A 21,173-nucleotide genomic window follows, 5' to 3' on the forward strand; every position below is an offset into this window, starting at 1 on the left:
ACCAAAATGACTGTATGTATTTTTAAAGAACTGCTGAACCAGTGTGGCCCTTCATTACTTAAAGTGGACAGTTGTTGTCAAAGGCAGTGCATATCACAATCTACAAAATACCAATCAGATGGCATTGAAATTACCATTCCATGAAGGGAAGGATAGAAGGCAGCTGAGTTTATATTTGGTATGTGATTGTGGATGTAGGGAAATCCAAGAAGCTAAGGGTTTAACCCCTCTCCTCCCCCCCCCCTTAAAAAAAAAAAACACTCCACCGCATGTCATCTATTTTGGGACCATGAGAAAAGTTTTTGGTCCTGTATCCTCTCCAGGTGTCAGACGTCACAGGGATGTCATTTTGTTTGAAAATTTTGTCAGTTATGTATAACTCATTGAGAAAAAGACAAAAGAAAATGACAAAACTATTACCTTTATAACTGTAGCTTTTTATTACTGAAGCAAAGTGCAGCAATGAGTAAAAATAGTACCGGTTTATATCAGTCCTTTTATCAAAGATCTTCCTCAGTTATTTTCAAGTGCCTATTAATAATCTCCATTTGCTATTGTCTAGTATTTCAGTACTCAGATAATCTTACAGTGGCTTACGTCAACAGCGACAAAGTTCATTCTGGGTGTTGCTTTTGAATGAAAACATTATCAGGGGTTTCGGCTTGATGGTGTTAAGATAAAAACTTTTAAACATGACCTTAGTAAACTCTGTTGCAAAGCTTGAAATGTTCTTGCTACTGTGCACTCGAGAGGCCAGTACGTCTGTCTGCCAGCCTGCAAACCTCTTCCTGTAATGCAGATCAGTTGCAAAGTTTTTCTTTATTTTATAGCAGAAATTATAGATTAGTGAAATAAAAATATAATCATAGATAAAATTATGTCTGAAAAGCATTTGCACCACCCATTGAGAACATAGTAGTTTTAACTACAATGTACTACTACTAAAAAGTAAATAAAAATAACAGTGATATATGTATCCTTTTCCTCACATGTCTTTGGCAGCCTCAGTAGGAAATGTATGACATATTTTATTTCTTTATCGGAAATGTTTTCATGCTCAGAGATGGGTACCTGAGCAATCCAAGTGGTGCGAATGTTCACAAAACTCTTTGTCCCGTTCTGAGGCAGACTCCGTGGATAGCATCAGGTTTTTTTTCCTTCACGCTCCTAGCCAGAAAACACCTTCAAAGCCCATTTTGTGGCACACTGTAGGCATTTTCAAAGGCTTCTCTTATGCTGCAAAGCACATTAAAGAAATAAATGAAACACAGTTTGTGTCTAATGGCTTCCTGCATAGCCAGCTACCACCCCTTGAAGTCAAATGGATCGACTTAGGAAGCAAGTACAAAAATGTACAAAACTTAAACAAAGAACTGTTTTTGTTTGTTTGTTTGTATTTAAAAAATGATTCGTATCTTTTTGTTAAAGTGTCTGCTAATAAATCAAGTCTGTTTTGCATTTAATAAATTATTTTGCAAATTTCATCAGGCGGTGTGACATCTTAAAAGAATGTTACAAGCAGTATGAATGGATATGGACATTCTGAAACTCACCCTTCACCCCTCTTTTTTGTGGAAATGGGCAAGTCCCAGATTAACAGAAAGAGTGTGAGTGGCCATTTGTTGAGCCCTGTAACCTAATCCCTGTCCCAGAGTGCAGTAAAATATTGTGCTCAGTCTCTCCTGACACTCTGGCTCACTGGAGCTAGCCTTACACCAGCTCTGACAGTCTGGTTACATGTACGCTGGTAGAGCTGAGTTTGCAGATATTTAAATCTCTTTTCCAAAACGTTTTTTGGCAAACTTTGTATGAAACTCCTTGCCAGGAAATCTTGTAAAGTAGTTTTACACCACAATGAAGGAGCTGAAACTACTTTAACTTCAAGTTAGGATTTAAAGATTACTGCAGATTTCAGAGTGAGTGTTTGTTGAGGAAAATTTTTCTTACATTTGGTTCAAATTTTCTGCATTTGATGCAAGAGGTGAACACATAAGGAGGAGAAAGTTTGTGATTTTAAGGCCAGACTGCTGAAGCAGATTCAAGAAACTATGGAGCCTTGGGCAGAGATGAGGTTCCTAAGAATAAATAATGCTAAACTTTTCATCACAATTTTGCTCAGTTTTAGCCTGACTGTAAATGTGCAGGGACAACCGCTAGCTCTTAGGGAAGAGGACATACCCCAGGGTGCAGCCTCATTGGCCTTCGTCTTTGACATTACGGGTTCCATGTACGATGATTTAGTTCAAGTGATAGAGGGAGCAGCAAAGATTCTGGCTACAACGAAAGCAAGAAGAGAGAAGCCTCTGTACAACTATGTTCTGGTTCCATTTCATGATCCTGGTAAGTTTTGATTTAAATTATTTTATTTAATTTCTAAGGTTTTTCTTTTTTTAATTTTTTTCAATGATCTTTTAAGTTGTTGATATCAATCCCTGTTGAAAGTGTTCAAGTCTATTATTTAGCACTCATTATATGAAAATAATGTTGGGCAATTCTATTTTTAATCATGAATGAAGGATGCAACCTCTTTTGTGAGCATTCATTATTGTGTGTGTTTATAAAACTTCATCAGAAAGTATTAGCCTATATGTTAGCTTATGCTTCTATGGGGTACTTTACTCAGAAATATATCAAACTTCACTCCTTTGTAGTACACAACCCATCACTTTGCAAGTTGTACAACTTTTGAACTTGTTTTTTTACAGAGGCTCATGTCTGTCACTGCTTTTGTAAAGTTCAGTTCATCTGACATGTGTTTTTGCACTTGGCAATTTAAAAGGTATCAGAGGACCTTTGAAATCCCAACTCTAGAACTGTCTTCACTGCACAACCGGTTATGATGGAGCCCGTTATGATGGACCCGGGCAGCCAGTCAGTTGTGAGTTCTGCCAGTGACGAACTGTAACTGATGGCAGATGTAAAACAGACTGCAAGCATTTCAAATGGATGCTTGGTTAAACAGTTACATTCTTTACACTTCATGCTTTACCAGGAGAGATAAAAACTTAAGCTCGTGAGATATGTTGCAAACAGGATCAGGTAGAACATTGGGGAAGCTTCTGTTTATAAATAATACAAGACCAGCTCCTGTAAGTTTTTATTCATGTAAGTTTATTAGCCCTTAGCAGTGGCAAGATTACCCAGCTGTTTCAGTGAATTTCTCCACAGAAGTGTTTTCCACATTTCCCAGTTCAATTTCTTTTCCTTCTCATTGCTTCTGGATTCAAACACACTTCCTATGAATAGAATGTTTTTAGGTTGCAATTGTTAATCATTTTTGAGACATGATGGTTTCATACAATTTATTTATTTGTTTTGTCATAATATTTCTAAAAAGTCAGTAGAAAAGTTCTTCCCATCAAGATTCCTATCTCTGCTCCTTAAAAGAAGCACACTTGCCAGTAGGGAGATCCCCATGCTGCTGCAAAGTGACAAAGTGAGTCAAAAGTGCAAATTGAATTAATTTGATTGCTGCATTGGGTCCTTGAAAAGTCGAACTCCTCAAAGATTTCTCATCAAAATGCCTAATAACCCTCCCTGGAAACAACACACTTCCTGTGGCGAGGCCAGCACAGCCAATGGCTGTTGGGTTCAACCACTTGTTCCTGCTGTGCCGTGTATCCCTGGAGAATTGTTTTGACTAACTAGTCCAACACAGCTGGCTTTCTTTGCTCCTGTCAGTTTCCATCAAATTTGTAACTAACCTCTCAGACTGTTACAAGAAGCTTTTCCACATTCATTCCCAGAAAAAGGAAAAAAAGAGAATTCAATTGCAATCCCATACTTTTAAATCTCTCTCTCTCTCTCTCTCAGATTGTCAGAATCACTTTAAATAATTCAAACACAGTTTTCACGATAGACAAGGGATCCTCTGAACCTTATGGAACAGATCATAGATAATAAGTGAAGATGTACTGTCTCTCTTGCAAATTAAGCTGTCATCTTCCAAACTGAGCTGTCTTTCAAGCTGGTTATCAGCCAAGGGGGGATTACAAGTGTTATGGCGTGTAAATGCATCATGTGTAATGCTTCAGCTAATTAACAGTAAATAGAATCTGTATGATCCGCTGAATAACTGTGTTAGTTTATTGATTTTAATGATGCAAGTGTCTATCATTTAGGCCAAGGGGAATTATGTAGTGGACTATCTTGGTGGGGAAGGGGAGCCTACATACTTTAGATAAAAATCTTAAAATTGGACGGAAAATGTTTGGCATTTCTGTCTTTTTATGGTTTACGGAATTTTCAGTCATGATTTAGTAAAACTGTTTGCACTGATTGTTTGGAATTCATAAATGTTTTTTATTTGATGTTTCAATTGCAAAGAATATTGGATATGTTATAATAATTCTATATTTGATTGACTAGTACATATGCAAGATATATCACTTGTTTTAGAACAATTAAATTTGGTCGGTAATTGAAGCAGACTGATTTTTTTGTAACAATGCCTAGTTGAAATTGATGATGATGTCAACAAAGCGAGGATTGTAGGTAGGAGTTATGTGAAAAAAAAAACTTGGGAAATTTTAACTTAAAACAAATGTCATGGCTGCTTTGATTTTCTGAGGTTGATACAACATATTAAACATTCAACATTCTTATAATTTTGTTGTACTTCCCTCAAGGATAAAAAATACCATATACTTATTATCTTTTATAACTCGGGTCTTCCACACTTTCAGTCAGTTTTTGATGACTTCACTTAATATGTATTAGCTAGTATGGTTACAATTTCTTATCATAGGAAGCCACTCCAATCCCTGTGCTGTCCCACTTAACACCCATTTTAAAAATTCTTGCATGGCTAGATTGGCTTCATGTGGCTAAAAGTTATGATCATTGTAGAGGTAATACTACAGCCTGTGATAGAATATCACAGCTTCAGTTTCTTAAGTCTCTCTGGACATAAGTCTTGTTTATAATTGGATTACATTAGACCAAAAATCTCAGGCACAATGAAGGTTTTTTTGTTATTTGGTCATCTGAGTCTAAGTTTTAGTTTGTTTTGTTGTGAACTTTTTTTTTTTTTGGGGGGGGGGGGGCAGGAGGGGAGGGAATAGAATTCACCCACAGCATTTGCTGCACATAAAAGTGAGACAAAATCCCAAAAAATTATTGATGTGCACAGTGATTTTCTGACAACAATTTTATCATTGTAGTTGTTTGAAGTTATTATAAAGTTTAAACTATCTGATGTCTACACAATATTTTTCCTGATGATGAGAATGAGACCAAAAACTCTGAGCTAGGCATCAGAAAAACTGTATAGAAGTCAAATGACTTAAACTTTAGGATAAGTTTACAGCCATTATTCAAGTCAAACCATCTTACTGTTGTATTTTGCAATGGGGATCATGCTATTAAGTTAGCTTCTTAAGACTCCCAGTAAACACTAAGTGTGTAAAAAAATTACTTCTGACGTTTCGGTGGCACATGTTGAAAGCAAGAGTTAAAGCAGGAAACTTTCAGACCACTTCCTGTGAGAACTTTTTTCATGTAAAATTAAATTGACAGAAATGTTTTACTAAGATCCCAAGTGGATGCTTCTTTTTTTTTTTTATTTCAAGGCAGCTTTATGATATGATGTTACTTTATATGGCAAATACATGGTCTGAGGCCTTTTATATGCAGAAGAATACAATTAAGAAAATTTACACAGTTTTGTTTTAAGAGATGTTGCCTAAACAATATATAATCACAGATATCGGTATCATATGTGACAAAAACCGGCTAGCATGCTCAATCTGGAATATTCATGATTTTAGCAAGTGCTGCTCCTTTCATGTGGTTTCTATGCCTCCTCAGAATCCAGACACAATCATGCCCAGTAGTGCAGACCACACATAAGTAATGAAGCTTCTTGTCCACACAGATTACCATGATGGAAAAAAGATTGGAAGGTTTCAACCCCTGTAAAATAGAGGGGTTACATTCTCTGTGATGATTTGACATGTAAGTCCTGGAGAGTTCATATTTGAAGTTTTCAATCCACATAAAAGAGAGGGGGTTACATTCTCGGTGATAATTTGACATGTTAGCCTTGGAGAGTGGTTGGGTTTTCTGGGTAATGTTACCATAGTAGAATGGCACGGTTGTTGGGGGGGGGGGGGGGGCAAATAAACTGGTACAAGCAATTTTTATCAGAATTTAAATTTGTTTCATTGTTGAGGTGTTTGTATGAAACCATTAATGGCTCCTCCAATAATAACCTCACTCATCTTATTCACAGCTTCTTGCAACCATTCATTTGGGAAAAATTATGTATCATTCTTGTTTGGTTTGCTGTTCTGATATTTCAACCAACATCTGGATGATTGTTTTGACCTTGGTTTTTTACTATTTCTTGCTGCTTCTGTGTTTCTGAAATCAGCTGTCAGAGAAATTCATCTCTTACATTCATAAAGCCAAATGCTAATGAATAAAAAAGATTTCAGTCACAGTATTTGTTACACCAAGTTCTAATGAGGTAAGAAAAAATATAGCAGTGATGTATGTGAAGCCAAACCTCTACTGTGAATAAAAAATTCAGCTGGTTTTGATAAAGTAAAGACTTATCATGGCTGTGTCCATCATCATGGCAGTAATGAATTGACCACTAAGTCACCTGTGGTGCTGGTGATATGTAGCTTCCTCCATATGGTAATATACTAAGGGACTTATGTAGTGGTCAGTGCAGCCACTGTTAACCTAAACTTGTGTCCAGACAGGGGCCTGTCTGCAGTTATAATGGACCTAGCTAAGACTGGGTTCCCATGCCTAGATCGATCCAACAGGATTGGTCTAACTCCATGGAGATTCACGCTAAATTGCTGTCAAATTAACCAGCTATAATGTCTGTCACGCTTACCCAATCAGCTAGGGGGTAATTAACTTTCGTGCATGCTTGACCTTCAGTAGATAATTACCCCCTTACAGCTTTAGTAGGCGTGACAGACATTTAAGCTGCTTAAGTTGATAGCAGTTTAGTGAGAATCACCATGGAGATAGATCTATCCAAAGTTAGTACTAGAACGAAAGTCTCTGGGAATGGTCTCTAAGACCCCATTTCCAGAGATTAGATCGACCTAACTCCCTGGGGGTTCATGCTAAATAGCTGTCAGCCAGGTGGACACGAAAGTTAATTACCCCCTTACAGCTTGTAGTAGGCGGGACGGACATTTAAGCCGGATTATCTGACAGTAATCTAGTGAGACTCCCCGCAGAGATAGATCGATCTAAAAGCTCTGGGAATACAGCCTATGACTGCAAAAAGACCTTATTTTATGGGCATGGCTTAGACTGCTAAAACAGTTTTTGGGCCTAGTTAAGATTGCTAAAAGACTTAAGTTTATGGGCTTACTGGTAGCTTAGACCTTAGCTTAGACCTAAAATTATAGACCTAGCAGGCCCGTAGCCATCAATTTCAAAAGGGGGGTTCTTTTTCTGAAAAAGTGGACCTTTTTCAATAAAAACTTCATGAACCTAGATCAAATTTTACCCAGAGTGGACTTTTTCCCACCAAAAGGGGTGGTTCTTTCGAACCCTCCGAACCCCCGGCTACGGGCCTGCCTAGCTAAGAATGCTAAAAGACCTTGGTTGGGGCCCCAGGCCTTCCCAACTATCAGACACAGCACCGAAGGATCCAAAATTCAGCGGTAGATTGGATCACACTGCCAGTTTTCAAAGTGGCCAGAGGTATTCTGGGATGGGTTTTACAACCACTGGTTTAATTAATGTCAGAGTAGGATGAAGTTTTGGTCAAACAGATTTCATAAGATGTAAATAAGTACTGTCTTACTTTGATTGAAGTGTAACCCAGATGAAGCAGTGTTCATGCACTATACTGTGCTGCCTCAGAGATGTCCAAGCCAAGCCACGTGAGGCCAACAGTAAGAAGATAGAGAGTGCAGAGTAAACATAACAAGCACAACTAGACTGTAAATTTGCCAGAAGGCCCTTAATTTTTACATTGAGTGGTAAACTGTAGTGATACAGTCTGTTGCAGTAAACTTTGAGAGGTGATTGGTCCTTACATGTAGTTACCATGCATCAGTTTGCTTTCTACTCTTTTGGTGGGTGTTAATTGGCCGTGTTAAGTGCAGGGAGAGGGGGGACTATGTTGCTCTGTTTAGGTGAGTATCTTACCTGATAACCAGGCTATTAAATTGTCTGTCTTTTGGGGTGTACTGTTCCAGACTGCTTTGCTAAAGTATAATGCTTGATGTGAAAGACCCTGGGACTACTGTGCATATATTGCAAAACAAAGATGGCAGCCAATGGCACACGCCATCACACCCTCTTCAGTGACAGAAGACCCTGATGTATTAACTGGATCCCTGGTGAATTAAGTAGAATGTGTGGTTATGCATTCGAGACATGAAATGATTTGAGTTCAAAGCCTGTCTGAACACTGCCTTACATGACTTATGTCAGTGTCTGGATAGAAACTGAGATTGGGGACACATCTAGGGCTGAAGTTATTTACCCAGGAAATACATCACATTCATGAAATGCTAGTGGCTACTGAAACATCCTGCTTTTTCTTTTTCTCCCTTTGTGAGTGTGTGTGGGGTGGGGGATGGATTGTGTATTTAACCAGGTCTCTACACCTTTTACATGCAGTGCAATGTTTAATTCCATGGGATGAAAGATTTTATAACATGCTTCTGATTTCTCGAATACTTTGATTTGTTATAGTTTTAAGAAAAGTGGTCATGTAAAAACATAGTCCACTTCCAGATGAATCATATACAATGTCCACTTCCACTAAAGTGTTGATCCTAATTTTTTGTCTGTAGTGTTTCTTCTGAAGTACGGAAGCCTGAGATGTCCTAATAGATTTAGAATTAGGAAACAAAGTGAATCACAAAGGAGAACGTCCTTGCGGAGTTAATGTTGTTCTGAAAAGATTGTTTGCACAAGTGTTGTAGTTCCTTTGCACATGTGCAGCAGAATGTCCTCAATAGTTATGGCGGGCCCCATTATAGTGTATTGAACAAGTTTGAGGTTCAGAGAGATATTATTGCACTTAATAGAAAATAGTTGATTGAGCCTTAAAAGGCATATTTTGAAATGCAAGCTATTTAAACTAGCTGTTTTTCTACAGAATACAATGTTACCACAAATGATACAAAAAAAAAGTATTTAAAGACCGAACTATTACATAAACTGTGTTACCACTATGTGGATTGGCCATTGTGAGGGGTGGGGATGCATATACATGATGGTTTAGTAGTAAAGAGGTCCTTTAAGGGATTTACTGCAAGAATGGAAACTACATTGATAATAGTTTTCTTACATCCCTCTATCGAACACATGATATTTTTTGCCATTTTAGGTCATTGGCATATAGCCCCTGTTCAGGACATTTATTAGTTATATCAGAGGACGAAACCACTATACAGTAATAACTATTTGAATGCACTAGCCTCAAGAGAGTTAACAACAACAGCCAATTTAATTTGTCTGGAAATTATTGAGACTTACAAAAGATAACTTACATCAAAGACAGTTTTTGCTTTTTTCACCTAGAAAATTTACCACTTTTGAAGTTAGTTTGCAGTACAATAGTGTGAAATATGAAGACAGCTGGGATGTTGCTGCTTTAATTAATGGTGGAAGCAAGTGGGATATACATTTAGAAATAAATACTAAACTTGGTACTTTTTTATCTGAAACCTGATTCCTTGCTCATTCAGTTGAAACTAAGGGTTTTAGCAAGCACTGTATGATGAAAATAGCTTGTCATGCTAAAAAAGCCCCCCATACTAAATCTGCCTTACAGAAGATCAAAAAAGATTCAGACTGAGTTTTGTCTTTACATTTTCAGGAATACTTAAAAAGAAAATTATGCATGGAAATTTTAATGCTCTGATTTAAGTGAATGGATATAGAAGACATAATTGAATGTACCCCTACACACACATACACACACACACACACACACACACACACACACACACAACAAAACATGGATAATACTAAATATCTTTACAGACTTGTCCTGCCTTGCAGTATTTAATTTTCAGCCAGTTATACTACAAAAATAATTCATTTTTTCTATGCCTTCTCTCTTTAGGAAGGTAATTATTTAAAAAGTTTGAACAGCCTGTATTGATAATTTTGCCCTAAAGTTTTTTGTTTATAAAACTAAAAAACATGGTTCTAAAGTATTGAAAAGTTTGTTGACTTTCTGTCAGTAGGTAAATTGAAATCAGTACATTTTGAAAGCATACAATATTTGAGAAAAGTGAGGTGATTGAAAAGTTGAAGTAATTACCATAAGTGCAGACAGATTGTTTATTGATAACTAATTTTGACAGCAGGGTGTCTGAGGCATATGCTTGCACTGGTGTTATGCAAGCACCAATTAGTGAATACTTGAGCAGGGAGGGCACTGGCTGAACCAAGTAACCAGGAAATGACGATTGGATTCAAAAACATTTTATAGTTGAAATCATGTGTGTTCTGCATGTCACACACCCCGAGTTTGACCATAAAATAGACTGACTTTAATAACTAGTGTCTGGTGCATGGTACCTGTAGTTAAAGTGAGGAGTTTAAATGCTCAGGGTAGCTCACAGCAACTAAATTAAGAATTTTGAACCCCTTGCTCAAAGATCTTTTTTTGTAATTTGCTGATTTTTCTGGCTAAAATGAACTTAGAATTCTAAGACAATAGTTTGAGTGAAAAAGATTACACTCAAAGTATCAGTGGGCAAGGCATTAGTTGTTATAAAAACAGCCAAAATTCCTTTCGTGAACTATAACATACCATTAATGTTTCATCTTTAATTGACAATTGTCACAAAAATGTGTTATCTATCTTAAGTTGCAGGCGTGCACAGAATAGTACTTTCACTGCAACAGACAAAGCCTGGCTCATTGGTTTCTTACACCAGAATAATTGCCAAACCAAATAGTGCTTGAGATCAGTTTTACATACTGGTGTATATCAGACTATTGCTCAATTGTGCATCATGTTGCGCACTAAGAGCCAAAACCACCAAGAAAAGAAAGCAATTGATGGGGTAATGTCTTTATGTTTGGCGTATCAAGATGGTTGAAATGATTCAATTGGTGTGGTATGGTCTGTAAGTTAGTGTCAGGGAGCTGTGAAAGAAAACAGCTTTCTCACGTACTTGGGTGGCAGAAATTGTGTCGTGATTGTAAATGTTTCATTGCAGATAGCAGTTTTAAGAGTAACAATGGAGATAGCAGAATATTTGGCAGTCAGTGCTCTCATAGCAGAATTGGCGCAAGCATATTGTGGTTTCTTTTTTAGGCAATGTTTTTATGATAATAGAAGATGAAAATGGTGCACACTATTTGACTAGCCATGCTATTCAACTTCAATGATTTGGCAAATAAAACAGATCTTATAAAAGCATATTCTTCTACTATGTCTTAAAAAATTCAAAAGAAATTAATATATCAGCTATGATTGTGGCAAAAATTCTATATATTTCTTTCAAGTAAAGTACGTAGCTTTTCTCAAAAAGGTACATCTAAATATTAAATTGCAGTCATGATCCCATTCTTGACTGTTAAAGGAATACATTTGTAATCACAATTCCATCAGTCTATCACTAACCGTCTTTGTAAAAATGACTAAGACTTATCCAGTTGTACCTGACCCTGCTAGGGTCTGATCCTATACTCTCAACTTACTAGTACTTTGTACAAATGGCACCTGCACTCTGATCACAACCACCCCATTTCTCTATAATCTATATCATTTCTTCCTCTCTGACTATGATTTGCAATTGAAGACCTGACTGAAGGTTGTCCTGGTGACTCCCTATTACCACAAGAAATAATATTATCAAACAGGGCAAAATATGTTGCTTTTTTAACTCCTAGTCAAAGGGTTTAAAAAGAGGAACACAATACAAATACTGCAAAGACTGGAATTAAGGTTGGATTAGATCACCCTTAACTTCAGAGACTGCATGGCACAACATGTAACAATCGTCTATCCAGCAACTGCTCTCATAAAATGACATACATACATATATATATATATATATATAATATAAAGAAGTATGTTTCCTTTGGACTCTTAAGTTAGGATGGATTGAAATATTTATAATATGAAAACACTCTGGTATATTTTCTAGATGTTGGACCAGTGGTGGACACACGAGATGATCTGAAGTTTCAACGAGAATTGCGCGACCTGTATGTGCAAGGAGGTGGAGATTGTCCAGAAATGAGTATTACTGCAATACAGATGGCACTGCAGGTCTCCCTGCCGAACTCTTTTATCTATGTCTTCACAGATGCACGCTCCAAGGACTACGAAAAAACAAGTGAGGTGCTGACATTGATTCAGCAGAAACAAAGCCAGGTAAGGTGTAAAGCTTAAAATTTTGCAATTATTCCAAAGCATCTTGAAAATATTTAATAATACAGGAGTTTGTAATAAAGCATTTTGTCATTGAGATTTGCGACAACAGCATTGTGAGTTCCATTTTTGCCTTCGTCTTGGGAAAGACATTTATTTTTGTGTTATCTTATGTTATTTGTTTTTTTAGGATTTTTATTTTTGGAAATCGCACCATGATTATTTTGACAAGAAAGAATGTCAAAACAGATTTATCAAAAGTAAAAATCTTGCTGAATTGCATGTTGTTGCTGCACCTGTTATTTACTTTCTACATCTTTAAAAAAATCTTGTGGGATACAATAAATCTTGATGAAAATGCTTTGATTTGGTTAGCAGAAAATCATTTATTGATAACCCAATCCATGAATTAAAGACTGTGGTGTGGATTTTACATCAAACAACCACAAAATGACTCAATCAAGACATCAAAGATTGAATAAGGGTATAGATTTGCATCAAGCTTTTTTTCAGCTTGGAAAGAACATGAAAGAGGGTTTGTCCTCACTTGTTTGGTAATTGGTTCTCTGTTTTCAAAGTCTTTGGCTCTGTAACCGGAGATATCTACAAATAGCTAGCCATTGGTGAGGTCTTCCATTTCTTGTTTGTTATGTCGATTACCTTTAACCATTGGTCACATCTCATTTGTCATCCGTGAAGACCTGTAAGTGACTTGTACATTGTGCTGTCATCTTGTATGTAAGACTAGAGTTTCAGGCAAGATTTAGAAATGTGTGTGTTCTAAAGATAGTTGACCTGTTTGACAACAGTAACTGCAACTTTCCAATGCTCTAGGACCTTCTGTTTCTGTACTAACTTTTTCATACCTCTGATTTAACTTTGAGTTTACTTAAAAAACAAGTGACATTTTTTTTAATGGCATAGTATTAGATTCATGTGGGAAAGGCATGGTGATTAATATATTTTTGTGTCAAATAAGAACTTCAATTCTAGTTTCTTGTAATTTCCACCAAATATGTGCTGATGGAGGTGGTGATCACTTTATTCTCATCTGCATCTACACAAATTTGTTATCCTTTTGGTAGCACAAACCATGGAATTCGATACACACGTCCACTTTTTCTTTCCTGTAGCCATCTTCAAGCCATTTTTCAAGGGGTATTTTTCTCCACTTATTGCTCAAGAGCTGTAAATATCAGTGTTTGCATTCTGTAGGTTTTAATGGTGCTGTCGTCCCCTTAAGTAAGGTTAATCTGTTTCCTAATTGGCAGTGCAGGGGATCTGGAACTGGTTATAATGGCCACAGCTTTAACCACAATGTTAACTTCTAAACTTGTCTCAGACACCTGTACAGCCATTATTTAGTCACCTAGCTGGAACAGCTGTTTGAATCCCCATGTCACAGTGCTTTGAATGGAAATTAATTGCCAAACAAAAGTGTACTTGATGAAACTAATGTACAAAGGTGAAGGCTGTGGTGTTTTTCTATAATGAAAAATATTTTTTGAAATAAATTGCATTATCAAATTGTATAGAATGCTGGGGGTGGGGGCAGGTATCAATGTGACCAGGGTGAATGGGGCTTACTGTAGCCATATAAAAGTACAGACTCTGATTTTCGTTTTACCCTGTTTTCATCATCTTTCTATGGTATTGGCTGTCTAGACTGAACAGGCCATATCCAGATGTTGGAAAGAGGAACAACACACAACTAATATGTTTGTGTGTGTGTGTGTGTGTGTGGGGGGGGGGGGGGGGGGGAGTTGAAACACTTCCTTAGGTCCTGCCTTTTTCGCTAAAATTAACCTCTGAATCTCAGGTTGTTATGCAAGGGTTATTGTTCAATTTGAACAGTAATGAAATGGATTTTGGCCTAAGTATTTTATTAAAAATTTGTAAGTTTTGACATAAAACACAAGTTAAAGGTCTTTTGTTTCTTCGCTGTGTGATGAAAAATTAATTTTATAAAATATTTAAGACACTAGCTATTGTAAAGTCAAGTTTGCATTTGAATGTCATGCTGCTTCATGAACAGATGTTTTGCAAAGAAGTAGGCAAATTGTTCCAAACATGTAAGATCTTTTATAGATTACCACAGTAGCAATATCCTTTGGTTTTATTGTCAAGATTAGTTCTTTATTAACACTTTGGCCAGAAACAGAGAGAATCATGGCAAGTTAAGCTCACAATAGTCCAAGTGATGTCAACAAGACCCCCCTCCCCCTCTCTCCCAGACCTGAGATTTTTATGTGGAATCAGTAATTGTTACTGATAATTGTTATGGGACCTAAGGTGGCCTCAGACCCCAGCCAATAAAGTGTTTTCTCCTACTATAAATGAACAGAGATTTTTTTAAAACTCAGACTTGTGTCTGATGGATGAAAGGGACAATTATCCCATGATGTCATCACAAAACAGAACAAAATTTTAATTGGTTAAAGGGATAATAACTCTTCGTATGAGATCTATATTTCACAATAAAAACACTGTGAACAGCTCATAGAAATATAATATATTCTGTTGTACCACAAAAACTGAAGTTATAGCTATTATTCTGATGTCTGAGCTTTTCTTTAGACCACGTGACTGCCATTCATGGCCATACTCTGTTATAATCTCTTAAGAGATTATAACAAAAAAGCAAACTTTTTAGAAAAAAACCAGGGACTAACTTTGAATGTAAAAATGGATTCATTAACCATTGGTAAGTATGGGAAAATTGTTGTTTACTCCAGGAAAATTAATTTTTTGGCCAAAATGAAGAGTTATTATCCCTTTAATCTTAACCAATTTTTTATGCTTTGCATAGGGCAGTATGTGATCTGAGCATTTGGTGACGTTGGTTGGACTCTTGGTAATTTAAGTTAGGCCAGATTTGACTGTGGCTTCCTAAATGAACCCATTTGACCTCTGTGCCTATCTCCTGCCCTGTGATCAGCCAATGGCCACGTGTCTGGGCTGCAAGAACTTAGACTATTTATCTTAGGCATTTTTTGCACATTAATGGCTGTTTTCAACTCACCAGTGCTGTTGCGATTAATTAAGAAACATACAGTCTCCCTCGGCAGGAAGGGATGAGTTGTACAGAAGGGTGCATGGTGAGAGTGTACTGGGCCAGTGTTCTCTAAGGTTCAGAATGCTGCTTGGTACTTGCCTCATGCTCTCTGCTACTGTCAGGGGCATGAAAACAGCTGGTGACAGAGGTTGGTTTTAATTAGACTCTGAAATTCAGTGAGTGCAAACTTGAGCAGATTTTTCTTGTTCCAAACTGTACATGGATATACTAATTTGACTTACTTTTTCCAAAAAAAAAGGTGCCAATGAATACTGTATGTGCTTATTCAAAAGTGAAGTAAGACAATCCTTCTTAGAAAGCAGGAAAATAGGGTTTAGAACTATATTTAGAATTTGATCACAGTTTCTTTTTAGGCATGGAGATGGTGCTTCGTTGCTATATTTGCTCAAATTTATCAACCACATTTAAACACAGCAATCTTCCATTTTAGAAAATTAATTCCTGTCACCCATGCCAGCTAATTTTAGCAAGTATTTGTGACTCCATCAGAAGATGTAGCTATTTCAATAAACACTTGCATTGCACATGCCTTCAGCAAAGTGGCAGTAGAAGGGATGTGATGTAATGTATCCCAAGTCATCTATGGTTCACAGCTATTGGTGTGAAATACCCCAGGTGTTGATGAAATTAAACTATGATTTGTTGACAGATTTGACCTTTCAAGTTCCAGAAACCATTTCGACAGAACCATATCCTGTCAGCACCCGGCTGATTATGAAACTGCATGATTAGCTTTGTTGTGGTCCCCTTTACCACCTTGCTTGACATATCAAAAGGAAGTAATGGTTTTAGGGGCTAAAAGTAGTTATAAAGATGTTGTCAAGGATGATGCAAAGAAAGGAAATATTGAAACAAATTATTCCAATAAAGTTTCAGGTACATGCAGTTGTTGAAAGAGATGTTGCAAAAAGGTGGAAGGGCTCATAGGTGTTCCTACTGCCACCTCCTCCCCAATTGTCTGCTTTTATGCAAAATACATGGTAGACTAGAAATAAATAGCTGGCCCCTCTGTGTGAGGAAGGTGTGAATACAGACAGAGATCCATCTGTGGCTCAGACAGTCTAGTCATGAGGTAAACTGAGTTGAATCTTAAAAAATAATACTGAAAGAACTTAGAGACACTCAAGTATGATCAAGTCAGCAGAGTATCTGTAAAAAGCAGTTATCAAACAAAAATTATTATGTTTTTTTTTTTTTGAAAATGAACATTTATTTAAGTATCACCAGGAATTAATTAGGCTTTCTGGTTCTCAAATTGTTTTTTGGTCACACCACCTATCTGGACAGAACTCAACAGGACTCCCTTTGGGAGTGTTCTGGCCCCAATAACCCACCAAATAACACATGAGAAAACCCCAGAATATACAACAATTGGAAGGAGAGCTTTTTGGATGCCTTTCATGATTGTATATCTAGGGTAAGTGTGAACAGCTTTTGTCAACAATGTCAGTGATCCGAGGGCAAAACAAGTATTTGAAGTGAACAGTAGCAGACTGGTATCCATAATAGATAGCCTGTATGGTTTTTTCTGCATTATTTGTGGAATGTTTTTGTTTGTGTGGGTTAACAATGTCTTTGTTGTTGTTATTGTTTGGGGAAGGGGTATGGATGTCACCTGTGCTGACAAATATGTTTTTGATTGAGTAACATCTTAGAAAGTTTTGTCAGAATGAAGCTTGGAAGAGAAAATTGGGGAATGTGTTTTGGTATGGTATTGGGCTGGGTTCCAGCAAGAGAACGTAAATAAAGGGTATATTTTAGGTTTTATGAAATGAAAACATCTGGGTTTGTGTTCTGTACTTGTATTGCTGAAGAGCCCTCTTCTATTGGCATGGATCTGAAATTATTAAAAAAAAAAAACTCAAAAGTTGACTTCAGTTTGGAATGTTGTGGACATTCTAACCCTTGTTGCCGAGCAGCTCAATGGGGTTCTAAACAAACAAGTCATTGTATGTCAAGAAGCATTGCTAACCAGTTGTAAAAATTGAGAGTTATGCAACGAGTTTTCCATGTGCTCCATGTACGTTGACACAAAGTACAATTTGTTTGCGAGACCTCTGCACAAGAGCTTACAAGATGGAGCATTCATGTGTCAAGAACTGTTTATTTTAATGGGGTTGTAAAAATTGTCATTGATTTAGAACCAGATGCACTCTGTAACTTGTGTGGCTTTGCCAGTTTGCAACTAGTATCAAACAATATTACTTGAGGAACTCTCCAATTCCATTTCTTGTCTAGTTCTGTCAGGCTCTATATAGTTCAAATAATAATTTTTTTCATATACTAGAATTTTTCTTGCTGACATCAAACTAAGTCTTTGCTTTGCTTCGATTCTTTTTGCCTGAGGAAATACCTATTAATGTCAAACAAAAAACATTTTGCAGCTGGTTTCCCATTATTGCACTCCAGTGTTTAGCACTCTCTTATGTCTTTTTTGTTGTGTTCGCAGTGACTGTAGTATAGTTGGAAACACTGGATGTCAAACTTTTAGAAGATGTACGTATAAATTACATAAAAACCTTAACCGCTATTACATCAGGATGTGGTAATGATAATATTTGACATTCCAGATAGTGTCCATTACATATTAAAGAAAACACAGGGTAAAAAATAATTAAAGACAATAAATGCTATGCTCCAGGTTAAATTTCCTCAATAAAAGATGCCATTGACTTCAACTTCATTTTTCAGCTAATACAGAACAACCAAGAACAACAATACAGAACGATTCATTGAGAAACAATTCATATTGAAATGTGATAAAATTCCTACTTTTATTTATGTCCCAGGTGGTGTTTGTGATGACAGGAGACTGTGGCAATACCTCCCACCCTGGATACCAAGCCTACGAGCAGATTGCCTCTACCAGTTCAGGGCAGGTGTTCTTGCTCAAAAAGTCTGAAGTCAATCAGGTAAGTCATCATTTGGGTAATCTCTCATGGCACTTATGATCAAATGATCAGTGAAATGAAATCAGTTGTGGTGAAGGGAAAAAGTTGGGAACTTTTGGTGCCAGAGGATGTCATTCTGATACTTTTTATGTTAGTATTTATGTGATAAACCAATAAGGATAACGTAATCTTAAAGAATGTGAGGCCATTGCCAAGTGTTGATATGGTGGCAAAGCTTTGAAAGAAAAGCAATGTGAGTCCATTTATGTTTGAGAAAACCTATGAATTCAGATTTTGCCATGGTTTGTACGGGTGAATAGAAATTTCAAATAACATAAGTTTCCTTCTGTCAGCTTTGAAATGTTCAAGTATTTTTGGTCCCAATTGTGGCCTGTTCTTTGAAGATTCATCAAATATTTGCCGATTGTTTATCCTGTTCCTAAAATGTGGAGTCTACCATCAATAAGAGAAGCAAGCTGAAGACTTTCACCCACACTCTAAACATACAGGCTAGGGGATCAGGTGATTTGGCTGTTTTTCAGAATGTATTGTACTTTATAGGACAGGAATTTGGTATGGTTCATTTGAAATGGCAAAGATCAAGAGCAGAGATTCCACAAGGAAAAAATTAGTTTATGCTTTATGTCCAAAAAGACCACCCTCAACAATGTGGAAAGGAGAGATTTGAAATCTCTTGGAGGGCTTGTCTGAATGAGGAAGAGGTAAAAAATAAGGCATTTTTCATGGAAATTGGATGATTTGGCATGTGAGTGCAATGTATCCTCTGGAGGTTCAACTATCAAGAGTTAAAAAAAATAAAACATTCGACAATATCTCAAATGGGATAAGCTACATAATGTCAAAATAGAAAAAAAACACCCCATGTATCTTGTGTTATTTTATTTTATTTTATTTTATTTTGTGTGTGTGATAGTCTAAAATAAAAGGTCATAATGTATTTTTTATAAAAAAAATCTGAACCAAACCGAAATATGTCAGAACTGAATGGGGTGAATTTTTTCCAGTTGACAATTGTTTCATAGTTTTCATCTCTATTTTGGTCTTTTGCCAAGAACAGTAAAAAGGAGTTGCCATATCTATTTCTTTCTAAGTAAAATGCGATGACAGACAACATGTCCTACACAATAACAAGGGCTCAGCTGGTTTCATCAAAAAAACTTTTACTAAGTTTTTGCCTTAACTTTTAGACTCAGGTTTTTAGCCTACTTCCATTCAGTATAAATCTAAAGTAATCCACTGAAATTAAGTAACTATTGTTTTAAAACTATTTCTCTCTGGCTACAAAGCAGGTGTGTTATTTGATTTGAATGCTAAAACTCTGTTATGAAACAGGCACCAACCTTTTTTGACTAAGATTGACTGCAATTGAAATATGTCTTACCAAAACTTTTTGTTTACCATCAGAGTGGCAGCATAAGGTCATATCACACAAATAAAGACTGCTTTATTAGTATGTCTGTCCCAACTTCTCCATAAAACCAGTGGTTGGCCACTGAGGCATAGCTTCAGACAGTGGTCTCCCAACGGAAATGGCAAAAAGCACCAGAGCAGGAGGTCATCTTTTTAATTGGATATTGATCTGTAGGTTGTGGCCAGTGGTCATGTAGAGTCAGATGTGGTTAGGTGTCCCCCCTGTTACCATTGACACCCCCTGTCTGGTTTGTCAGACCTGGTTATAGTGACCCAAAGTTTGACAATGCCCATAGTGTATAGTATGGTGGATGAAGGGAATGCACTCAAGAGCCATTGACATTCCAATAGAGAGATCATAGCTTTTTCTTTATTGTCGGAAGGAATTATGAAAGTAACGTCAGAGACCATTAAGTGTAATACGAGTATCAAATTGAATATTTTAACATATTCAAAATATCTGATGTTCATATAAATTGCATTTCTAAAAACTGATGGTAATGGGTCTTTAAATTTCAAATTGCAAAATTGGTAGACAATAAAACCACCAGTTGAGATGAAAATAAATTAATGAGCAACCATTGGCAAGTCTGCAGTGACCTCATAGTGCTGAATGGTGTGTTGTTATACAATATACAGTAGTTGGTAGAATGCCTTTGTTTTTCCAGCCAACGCCAGCAGGGTGGTAGAAGTCATTTGTGTTTTACGTGAGAGAAAACTGGGTTAAGTAACCATAGCCCAGGTCATGGCAACTGATTGGAACAAGCTGTATCTGCAGCAACACTACTCAAGGCTCTGATCAGTTACGTGAAATGTTTATCAACAGCTAAAGATAATTTGCTCAAGCTGATAAAAAGCATTATTTTATTAACTCCCTTTCAACAATTTTTTATAGCTTTCTATGATGAGTTTCATTTTACAAAAAGTGTAATTTACAATAAACTCATTCTACCTCTGTTGATTGCTCTGTTAACACTTAATTAGTAAAATGGCATACGGAAACTTAAATAGACTGGTATTGATGCAGCTTCACCAACAAGGTGTATAATATATGTTTATTACAATATGTATTATTTTATTTTTGTAAAATATGAATGTCACACTGTTTGAAAAATCAGCTTGCACTCCTTTTTATGCATGAATGTTGACTTAGACTTGTCTTCAAGTCTTTCAAATATCAATTGAAAATGTGATTTAATTTGAGTATTTTTGCAACTTCCAGATGTTTTTCCTTAGACATTAAACAGCTACATTCTCAATAAAGGTGTATTAATCTGATGATTCGATAAACTGAATTTGTTATAATCAGCCTGTTCACTGAGCCATTGTGAACCCAGACAAAGTGCAAAATTTAGAGCACCTGTGAAAATAAGGGTTATGTATAAAGTTCAGATGGAGGAAAGAAATTAATGGTGAGAATATTGGCAAAGTTTGCAAATCTTGTTTA

The 21,173-nt window shown here is 36.5% G+C and overlaps 1 protein-coding gene across 5 annotated transcripts in view; it reads left to right on the forward strand.

Moving 5' to 3' along the window:
• The first annotated feature begins 1,665 nt into the window (after positions 1-1,665).
• Positions 1,666-21,173, forward strand: part of LOC106180705 (hemicentin-1) — a 64,110-nt gene continuing 44,602 nt past the window's right edge. For all 5 annotated transcript variants that reach the window (XM_087007695.1, XM_087007699.1, XM_087007697.1 and 2 more), the window contains exons 1-3: positions 1,666-2,340; positions 12,102-12,331; positions 18,194-18,316. In XM_087007695.1, coding sequence (XP_086863821.1) covers positions 2,049-2,340; positions 12,102-12,331; positions 18,194-18,316 — 645 coding nt within the window. In that variant the 5' untranslated portion in view covers positions 1,666-2,048. The remainder of the gene's footprint in view (positions 2,341-12,101; positions 12,332-18,193; positions 18,317-21,173) is intronic.

This window comes from Lingula anatina, chromosome 3, assembly GCF_051362555.1.
Source record: "Lingula anatina isolate TDL-2025a chromosome 3, LinAna3.0, whole genome shotgun sequence".
Lineage (NCBI taxonomy): Eukaryota > Metazoa > Brachiopoda > Lingulata > Lingulida > Lingulidae > Lingula > Lingula anatina.